This window comes from Cibotium barometz, chromosome 64 (assembly GCF_041138505.1).
Source record: "Cibotium barometz isolate CiBa-2024 chromosome 64, ASM4113850v1, whole genome shotgun sequence".
Classification (NCBI taxonomy): Eukaryota; Viridiplantae; Streptophyta; class Polypodiopsida; order Cyatheales; family Cibotiaceae; genus Cibotium; species Cibotium barometz.
This window is the reverse complement of record NC_141109.1, coordinates 2,128,675-2,138,660: the sequence shown is the minus strand read 5'-3', so window position 1 is coordinate 2,138,660 and position 9,986 is coordinate 2,128,675. Positions and strand designations below refer to the sequence as shown.

The following is a 9,986-nucleotide window of genomic DNA, read 5'->3' as shown; positions in this document are numbered from 1 at the left end:
TACGACCCAGTCCAAATAGTTCCACAAAACTCCAAAGTCTAAGGCAACGGTTAAATACATAAATTACAGCGGCCTAGTACAGGCAACGGGCTCGCAGCTGGAGCTGGCTTGTCGTGTTTCTGGTACGAGTCGAAGACTCGTGAGAATGAGAATATATACATATTTGCGCGACGATGTATGCATAAAGGCCGGCCGCGCCGGCATACTCTGTAGGTAGAGACTCGTTGTCAACAGGTCCAGCTCAGCATTGACCCATAGACATAGTGGGAGCTTGGCACAGCCTTCTGGAAAGCGCGTGAACAGGTACCATCCCTCGTGGTCGTTGGTTGCACCGTTTGGTTGGCTAATTAAATCGATTTATCTATCACAAGATAAAGCCCTTCACTTGGAGAAAGCACCAGGAGAATTTTTGAAAGAGAGAAAGGAGAAGAGAAGACTAGTGTTTAGGGTTCCTTCCCACACGCTTAGATGCCACGATGTTCTTTACAACCAAATATCCTACAAAAGCTGTATGATACTAGGAAAAGAATCTTTCAACTATTGGTGTATTCGTTACAAAGAATTGCATAATCTGCCAAGCAGTCACCATCAAACCATTTACTCATTGAATGAGTTTCTTTTATATATATATATACATACATAATACATTAGAAAACAAATTGCCCACCCTCCTCCTCTCTCTCACACACACACACACATCTTTTAATATTATATTACGTGAATGTGTAAGAGAGAGAATATACATACACACATATATATATTATGTGCATGTGTAAGAGAGAGAATATACATACACACACGTATATATATTACGTATGCATGTGTATCTATAGATATGTAACAAATTGCCCACCCTCCTCCTCTCACACACACACACACACACATCTTTTAATATTATATTAAGTGAATGTGTAAGAGAGAGAATATACATACACATATATATATATTATGTGCATGTGTAAGAGAGAGAATATATATACACACACGTATATATATTACGTATGCATGTGTATCTATAGGTATGTAAGCATGTATATATAAATAGATTTATATGTATATCGACGTACACACACACACACACACGCACAACACGTAGACACAAGCACATGATACGTGCACACACGCATACAAACACATATACACACACTCGTACGCATGGACACACGTGCAACACATAGAGATATGCACACTTGCACACATACTCAAGCTTGCACATACACACAAGCACATAAATACACTCACATACACAAGTACATGTGCACACACATGGACGTGCACACACTCACAAACACATATGCACCTGCACATATGCAGCTGCACGTGCACACACATAGATATACACACGAGTATATTCACATGCTCACACACACGTACATGTAGACACTCGCTATGGATACACATAAATAAAAACATACACACCATGTACACACACACAAACACATATACACAATCAAGACACTTGTACGACACATGTACGCGTGAAGATATTACACAATCACATAAGTGTGTATGTGCACACACAATCACACACATATGTATGTAAAAAAGAAGACAAAAGACATTGTATATAAGATACACTTATTTAAGAGTGAACACATTCTCATCATGCATCGCCAAGTATGAAAATTTAATATTAATTAAAAATATATAATTATATATGTTTATTTATTTTATAAATGCACATGAATATATAGGTATCGTCTCTAAATATAATAAAACATAATATTATAGATAATATATATTTACATGTGGGTTGTAAGATGCATTTATTTGAGAGTGAGCACACCTCACCACTCATCCCTACCATTAAAATTTAATCAAAAATTTAATTAATTAAAATTATATATATATGTGTAAATCTATTTAAGCGTGTGTGTGTGTGTGAGAGAGAGAGAGAGAGAGAGAGAGAGAGAGAGAGAGAGAGTTTCTATGTGAGAGAGAGTGTGCGTGAAGAGAGAGAGTGTGTGTGTGCATGAGAGAGAGAGAGAGAGAATTTCTATGTAGGAGATAGTTTGTGTGGGAGGAGAGTGTGTGCGTTTGCATTAGTGTATATGCGATGTGTATTCTATGTAGGAGATAGTTTGTGTGGGAGGAGAGTGTGTGCGTTTGCATTAGTGTATATGCGATGTGTACATGTGTGTGTGTGTGTGTGTGTGTGTGTGTGTGTGTGTGTGTGAGAGAGAGAGAGAGAGAGAGAGAGAGAGGGGCAAAGAATTTCTACGTAGGAGATAGTTTGTGTGGGAGGAGAGAGTGTACGTTTACATTAGTGTATATCCGGTGTGTACATGTGTGTGTGAGAGAGAGTATATGCATGCATGTGCATATATTTGCATCTATGTGTAGAATGTGCTTGAGAGAGAGAGAGAGATGGGGCAGACCTGGAGAGAGAGAGAGAGAGATGTAACGAGGTGAAAAGAGAGAGAAAGAGAGTGAGCGATAGAGAATAAAAAGTAGCTTTTAATAAAATATAAACAAAAATATAAATTAAATAGAAAACATATATTTATATGTGTGTATACATGTATGTGTGTTTTTATTTACATTTATACATACATACATATGTATGTATGTATATGTATATACACATATATGTATGTGTGTGTGTGTGTGTGTATGATATATCTATCTATATATTTAAAAGTGACCACAGCTTATCACCCATCTCCGCACGTTAAAATTTAATCAACATTAATTAAATTATGTCGATGTTTGTATTTATATTTTTAAATACATGTATATATGTATAAGTATATGTGTCTATATATAGGTATATGTATCTAAAACATAATATTGTATATACTATATATTTACATATGTGTACGTGTGCGTGTGAGAGAGAGAGAGAGAGAGAGAGAGAGAGTGTGTGTGTGTGTGAGAGAGAGAGAGAGAGAGAGTGGGTGTGTATGTGTGTGCATGTAAGAGAGAGAGAGAGAGTTTCAACATTTGAGTGTGTACATGAGAGAGAGAGAGGGAGAAGGTCATGTGCATTGTGCATGTGTGTGTGTGAAAGAGAGAGAGAGATGGTTGTAGAGAGGGAATAGTTCTTTTCTGGAACCTTGGGCGGGTGCAATACTAGTTATTTTCATTTGATGTTTCGAACTTAGACGTGGAAATGGGCGGGCGAGCAGTAGTAAGCCTTCACATGATAGGACGAATGATTGGGGTCGTGCGATGGGGCGTGGAAGCCTGGAAGGCACGCATAATCAGGTCGCCCATATTTGAACGTTGAAGAGCCGGCAAGCCGGTGGAGGCGGCGCTGACATCGGGGAGGATGGAGCGCACTCATGCACCGGCACGTGCCGCTCGAGCTCTATATGTATAGTCAATGCACGTAGGGGTGCTTGTGGGGCAATGTGGGCCTTCCTCGCATGACGTGGCCTCCCGTGAATGGCTCCACGCCGTCCTACGTGTCTATTCAGCTAGCTGGCGTGTTCTTTCTCCTCTGCAACCAAACCGCAACAACAAAGTTGCAAACTGCGCAGGGGAAGCGGGCGTTTCTGTCGTTGGAAGAAGCACCCATTTGTTGCCGCAATTTTCTTCGTTGCTCCAGTCGTGGCTCATGGTGATCGTCTCAAGTAAGTTTTACCTCATCCTCCTCTTTTCTGCGTGCTTCCTGTGAAGCTAATGGCAATCGATGACAGCCTATCAAACCAGAAAGTAGTGCAAAAATTTGTGTTGTGGGGAGCACGGTTCCTCACATTGCTCTCTCTCTCTCTCTCTCTCTCTCTCTCTCTCTCACACACACACACACACACACACAAAATGGAACAAACAGGGTTACGCGCCGGCAATGCCCCACATACCGGAAAAGAGTGTAAAACATTTGTTGTTGTGGGGAGCACATCTCCTCTCTCTCTCTCTCTCTCTCTCTCTCTCTCACACACACACACACACACACACACACACACGGTCAAACTGTGTTACATGCCTGGCAATTGTTTGTGTTACTGAGCTTTCGCCCTCACAAACAACACCCAACACAGGCCTAACTACGGTTCCTGAGAGGTGCGGCTTGGGGGAAAATCAGAGAAACTAATGGAGGGACATAAGCCTATGTTTTCTTTACAAGTAATCCACAAACATTTTTCCATGGAACTCATTTCCCTCACCCAGTTCTAAGGATCCTTACAATGCACCCATTTTTTAGTACCCTGAACCAATGGCCTTTAACTTACCTTTGCTTACCCTTCAACAAATTGGAGACAGGCATCACCTGCTTAGCGTTCAATGAAGGAAACGCGTGCACATGCTACCTTGGATGAAACTTTTCAAGACAGATGTGACCCAAGAGGTCTTTGTGTTAATAAGATCGTCGAGAGAAAAGACATCGATTTCCACAGCATGTCTGTGACAGTCAGGCATTGGCGATCAAAGAGGTCCACATCCTCCCTCTCCTGTTTTTATGTTGAGGATGTGTTTTCATGTGAAGCATGGTGCCAACAGTAGGTTTACTGAAACCGTTGTGTTTGGTCAGTGCTCCTGATGAGAAAGCTGCTTTTGCAAATTGGGATGCCCCTCTGAAAGCCCTCAAGGAGGTACCTGCAGTCACTTGTTCTTATGGAAAGTAGTCCGAAATTTTCCTCGCAAGCCTTGTTTAATTATCATGCCTCTGCAGCAGGACCTGAGAAGCTTGGGAAATCAAAAAGATGCGGGGAAGGTATCAAAACGTAAGAAGCATGACACCAAGAAGAAGGATCGGCTTGTTTCCTTGGAGCAGGATGTGAGTTTGTACTAAATACCTTAGATATTTATTACCTCCTAGTATGACCTCTTGACAGCCATGCTTTTGCAGTAGGTGTTCTTGTTGGTTTAAATCAAGAAGGTTTTAATTGACAGGTTGAGCATCTACAAACAAAGTTGAAAGGCCAGAAAGCCACTAAAGGGATTTTGGAGCAAGCATTGGCACGTGCTTCATCTGTGCTGATACCTGTGGATGGCAACTATATATCTCAGGTTTTAGATCTCCCTCCTCTTATAAACACCCATAGTGTATGGTACCCACACCCACGTATTGAGTGCTGGGTCTAGTGCAATTCTGTCTGAATCTCCGATTGGACCTCTTAAGATTTAGGTCGATCAACTCCATTATCATGTATGTGGGTTCTGTGATGCGTAATGACAACACAACTTTTGTGTGTGTGTGTGTGTGTGAGAGAGAGAGAGAGAGAGAGAGAGAGAGATGATGATGATGATGATGATGGCAACGAGTCTTTCAATGTCATAATAAAGCCAGTGGATGTTATAAGAACCATATGATTGCACCGATTGTTCTGCAGGCCCAGGGTGGTGATACTCATAAGAATATCGTTTAGAGGATTAATGAAAAGCATGCTAAAACAAGTGCAAACAAAATTTCATGTGCATGTGTTAGTGCAAGCATGTGTACACTCACCTGCACACATGCATGATAAATTCAGGAAACATAAAGATGGGTGCCCAATGTGTCCTGAGTGTACACTCACCTGCACACATGCATGAAAGATTCAGGAGATAAAAGATGTGCCCAATGTGTCCTGAGTGTATCAATTGGCTAGGATTTGCTTTAGTCTGTATGATTAGAGCTATAGCCCTAGTTCTCCGCATTGCTTCTGGTGGGTATTTAATCTTCACTTGATTATTTTCAGTAGCCCCATTAATTTGTTTTTGTCTAATAAACCTTAGGATTAACAAGGAGCATAAGTGGGCAGACGTACAGCATGTTATCATTAACTTTACTTTTGAATCAAGTTTCAGCATACACACAGCTTGATCAAAGATATTGCTTTGCTGGAGTTGGAAGTGGTGCAACTGGAGCAACACTTGCTGTCCTTGTATCGCAAAGCCTTTGAGGTGAAGGTCAAGGATCAAAGCTGTGTGTCGAAAATTCTCAATAAGGAGGAGGTCTCACCTTTTCAAAATGGTCAATCACATCAACTAGAAACACCTAAAGCAGCAAAGAAGTACCTGTCTGCCAACTTTCATGCCAAAAATGGCTCCCTAGTTTCCAAGAACTTGAACATGTTCATAGGTAACCGTTCTTTCAATGAGTCAAAGATGGAGGGAATTGAAAGTGGATGCAATGTACCAGGCAAAGGAAAGCCGAGCTCTTCATATTCTCAACCGATCCCATTTTCTAGGAAGGTAAACATTGCCTACCCGATTAGGAACATGAACTCTCTCCCTCTCTCTCTCCCTTGGCTGCCCCTGTATGGCTTCGACATAAGAGGTTTTACAAAAACATTCTCAAAGATAATCTACTTAAAATATATATACATAAGGGGTTTTTTAAATTTTTATGTGAGTCCCCCATGGAAGTTTTACTTCCCACACGTTGACTGCAGTCTAACTACCTATAACTGCACTATACACCCTAGCAAACTTTGGCAGATGATTCCCATTCAGATTTCATCATCATGTGAACAAAGATAAGAATGTGGCCCCAAATAAGTGTTGTCTTTGACAGGAAGCAAAAGGATCTCCTTCTCCTGTGACTTGTGAGTTGTGGCGTGAGGTCATCTCTGCAGAAGCTGTAAGTATGCATCCTCTATATTTCTTCTTAGAAAGTAGAAAATAGTTTCTTCCCCTTGGTATGCTATTCAAATTCTGTTAGGACCTTATGTGTACTCTTGCTTCAAATGCAGAATGCATCCTCTAACCTGAGTGAGGCTTCTCCTGGAGGACAAGTTAGTGAGACCCCGAATAAGCTGTCAGAGGAACTGATAAGGTGCATGGCAGCAATATATTGCAAGCTTTCCGACCCACCAATTCCTTACCTTGGTGGTACTATCTCCCCATCTTCTTCCTCCTCTTCTGCCAGTACCCTTTCATCTAAAGAGCTCTCAAGCGATGGATGGAGTCCACATTGGAGAACAGATGCTTCTTACATCATATCACCCACAAATACATGTCGAAGGAAAAATGTAGCAGAAAATACAAATCCCTATACCTCAATGGTAGCTGTACACTGGATTTGTGTAGATAATGATCGGCTACATTATGCAGAAAAAATGCTCCAAAATTTCAGGTGGGCCTTTCTTTTGGAAGTTTTCATTTCTGCTATATCACCTATCTAATCCAAATAATCTCAATATCATTCAAGCAAAACTTCATGTCCAGATACCTCGTCCAAGAGCTAGAGGGGTTAAATCCTGGAAAATTGAAACATGAAGAGAAGCTGGCTTTCTGGCTTAATATTTACAATGCTCTAATGATGCATGTAAGTTACTTCTTAGGAGAAAAATTTCCTCCAATCACACTCCTTAGTGCATATTGCTTATCCTCCACCACTAAAGGAGCAAAATATTGTGAGCAGGCATATCTAGCATATGGAATTCCTCAGAATCATATCAAGCGTGTATCTTTACTACAGAAGGTACATTTAGGCAGTATAAAGCTTGATTGAAGACTTGTCATGGTTTTTGTTGGAGGATCTAGGCATAACATGTTGAAACTATGGGTGCTGCAGGCTTCTTACAAAATTGGAGTGCACTCGATCAATGCTCATACAATTGAGCATAGCCTGTTGGGTTGCAGGTCTCATCGTCCAGCACAAGTGAGTTTTTCCATACCCAAAACTACTTTTATTAGGACATTTGTAGTATGTACTAGAAAAACCTTCCAGTCATGCAGTCTCATATGGATCAAGAGTTTCATAGATCTGTGTAGTTACATTATTTTATGCATAGCATGCCAAGGCAGTTCAGGCTTGGCCTGCTGGCCACTTTCCGGCTTGCTCACCTTATATTCTAGATGGTAGCTAGCTAACCTCTAAACAAGTGGTTCTGCCACAAATGGAGCAAAATGCCAGGGCTTTAACTTAGAACAGAAAAGTCAGAAGAGGAACCCATGACTTTAGGTCCCCAACATTGGGTACACTATTTGAAGGAGTTAGCTTGGTTGGCCAATGACAGAAGAGAAGGGCCTATTCCCAGCACTAGAGCTGCTTTTGAAGGGGATTTGCTGAAGTGGGGTAAAGGCTTAGGTTCCATGTTTTGGTACTGCCTTCTTTTAGAGCTCAGACAATGACTGTGCATATCATTTTTCCTGGCCATGCAACCAACTTTTTAATAGCCCAACCATTGTCATCAAACCTGCCATGAGCTCTGTTATCTGCTGTCTCTACATCTTTCTACTGCCAAACTTTTGTCTTACTGTGCTGCTCTAACTAGCATCTAGACGTAGTGAGTATGAGAACATAACAATCTCACATGTGTCAATACCGAGAAAACGTTTTGTGCGAGTTGGGATAGAGCACCACTACACGAGCCACACGCCCAGCTGGTCTCCCATGTCGCCGCAGCATCCAGAGATAGATAATCATCCAGTTCTGGTGCCTTGATTCAATGGGACCGTCCAAGAAGTCATCGAGAAAACTGCAGAGGGATGTTCAGGGTTGTGCAGGTCAGGGTTGCCACGGAAAGTGGGATGATAAGAAACCTTCTTCCATAGCAAAAAGTACCTCAAATTTGCAAACTCATTGCTCCTAGAGCCAAATGCTTTCATTGCTGCTGCGCATGACAATCTCTCTGCTGCTCCTGAGATGGGGAGAAGTGAGGGGGGAGAGGCCTTCTTTATAGGCAGGAAGAACCTTTATTTGACTAAGAACTGTGGGCCCCTCCACATGTATGGGCTGGGCTGGACCCTCAAATCCAATAGTGAATCATTGAATCAACTGCTGAGTCATGATGACTCATGAAATCAAAGCAATGCTTTTCTTATCCTTCTTTTTCAACAGTGGATTCAAGCGCTTCTTTCACCTGTTTCAAAGCTAAGGGGAGCGCATCGGCAAGCCTATGCACTCGACAAACCAGAGCCACTCGTATGCTTCGCTATTTGCTGTGGAGGACAATCGGATCCAGCGGTAAAGCTTGAAGGTTCCCCGTGTTGTCTCTACACAACATAATGCCAATGCATGTATCTCACAAATTCCTCTGGACAGGTTCGAGTTTATACAGCAAAGAACGTGTATCATGAGCTTGATGCTGCAAAGAGAGACTTTTTGCAGGCAAATGTAACCATCCGGAAAGACAACAAAGTTCTTGTGCCAAGGGTACTGGAGTCGTTTGCTAAAGAATCCTCGATGGGCTCGTTGGGTCTGCTAGAGTGGATATGTCAGAATGTAACTGAAAATCAAAGGAGGGACTTGAGAGCATGCATAAGCATGAAGCCCTCCAGGTGCATAGAGTGGACACCTTACAACTTCAGTTTCAGATATCTCTTTGTGCGTGACCTTGTTAGATGGTTTCCTCCTAATTCTTCATCGGGACGAGCAATACATGTTTGAAGCAAGAGCTTTTGTACAAGTAGTTGCATTCTTTGTGACTGTATACACACCATTCAGGTGAAGAGATCTGATTGTTATATAGTGTTGTACATAAACATCAACATTGCTCTATTAAGAGCACCTGATGATGAGCTCATCTAGGTGGCATTCAAGAGACACTGTGTCCACTAAAATATTAGCCTTCTCTGAAGGTACATTTTACATACAAAGTAAGGTTTTCATGTTCCTTTTTTCTTCTGCATTGTTACCCTCCAAAGGAATCATAGCTGCATTTGTGCAAGGTAAGACTAGATTGTTGCCAACCAAAGTGAATGATAGCTGCATCTGTGAAAGGTAACTTGACATGTCATGTGTAGGTCCCACTGCACCAGGGGGCATAGCATACTCCATGTAAAATCAGTATCAAAACCTTGGCTATGATATAAGGATGTGCAGGATAGGTTCAAGCAAAATTGATGAAGCTGATGAAGAGCACCATAGAGTACAGGCTCCGTTTGTAGGAAGAATCAGCAGTAAGGAGGGAGACTGCATCAAGGTGCCTGAATCTGAGGAGGGAAGGAATTTGAACATAAACAAGGTGGGAGTGCCACACAGGAAGAAGAGTCACCAGAACAACTCAAGTGCTGTCACATATTGCCATGGCAAGGTTGATATGGTGATGGTGTTCTCGTTGGTGCACTTTTCAATTTTGACCCATCATTTTTAGTTGAGTTGATGATATCTC

General features: G+C 41.7%; 1 protein-coding gene across 5 annotated transcripts; it reads left to right on the top strand.

Moving 5' to 3' along the window:
• The first annotated feature begins 3,471 nt into the window (after positions 1-3,471).
• Positions 3,472-9,488, top strand: LOC147603200 (uncharacterized). 5 transcript variants are annotated; one of them, XM_086796838.1, is made up of 13 exons: positions 3,472-3,575; positions 4,207-4,376; positions 4,475-4,535; positions 4,619-4,720; positions 4,837-4,953; positions 5,728-6,120; positions 6,443-6,508; positions 6,621-7,003; positions 7,096-7,195; positions 7,292-7,351; positions 7,445-7,531; positions 8,714-8,839; positions 8,918-9,488. In XM_086796838.1, the coding sequence occupies exons 2-13, from the start codon at positions 4,228-4,230 to the stop codon at positions 9,260-9,262; spliced, it is 1,989 nt and encodes a 662-aa protein (XP_086652964.1). In that variant the 5' UTR covers positions 3,472-3,575; positions 4,207-4,227; the 3' UTR covers positions 9,263-9,488. The 5 variants fall into 5 exon arrangements, with proteins under 5 accessions (XP_086652964.1, XP_086652963.1, XP_086652966.1 ...); XM_086796837.1 differs by having other exon boundaries at positions 4,616-4,720; XM_086796840.1 differs by having other exon boundaries at positions 3,477-3,575; positions 5,734-6,120.
• The last annotated feature ends 498 nt before the right edge of the window (positions 9,489-9,986 follow it).

What these genes read in the sequence shown, in the direction of transcription:
- LOC147603200 (XM_086796837.1), top strand. Translation starts at nt 4,228, where the DNA reads ATGAAGGAAACGCGTGCACATGCTACCTTGGATGAAACTTTTCAAGAC. An exon ending in GGTCTCATCGTCCAGCACAA is followed by an intron (nt 7,532 to 8,713) that starts GTGAGTTTTTCC and finishes CTTTTTCAACAG; the next exon opens with TGGATTCAAGCGCTTCTTTC. An exon ending in GAGGACAATCGGATCCAGCG is followed by an intron (nt 8,840 to 8,917) that starts GTAAAGCTTGAA and finishes TCCTCTGGACAG; the next exon opens with GTTCGAGTTTATACAGCAAA.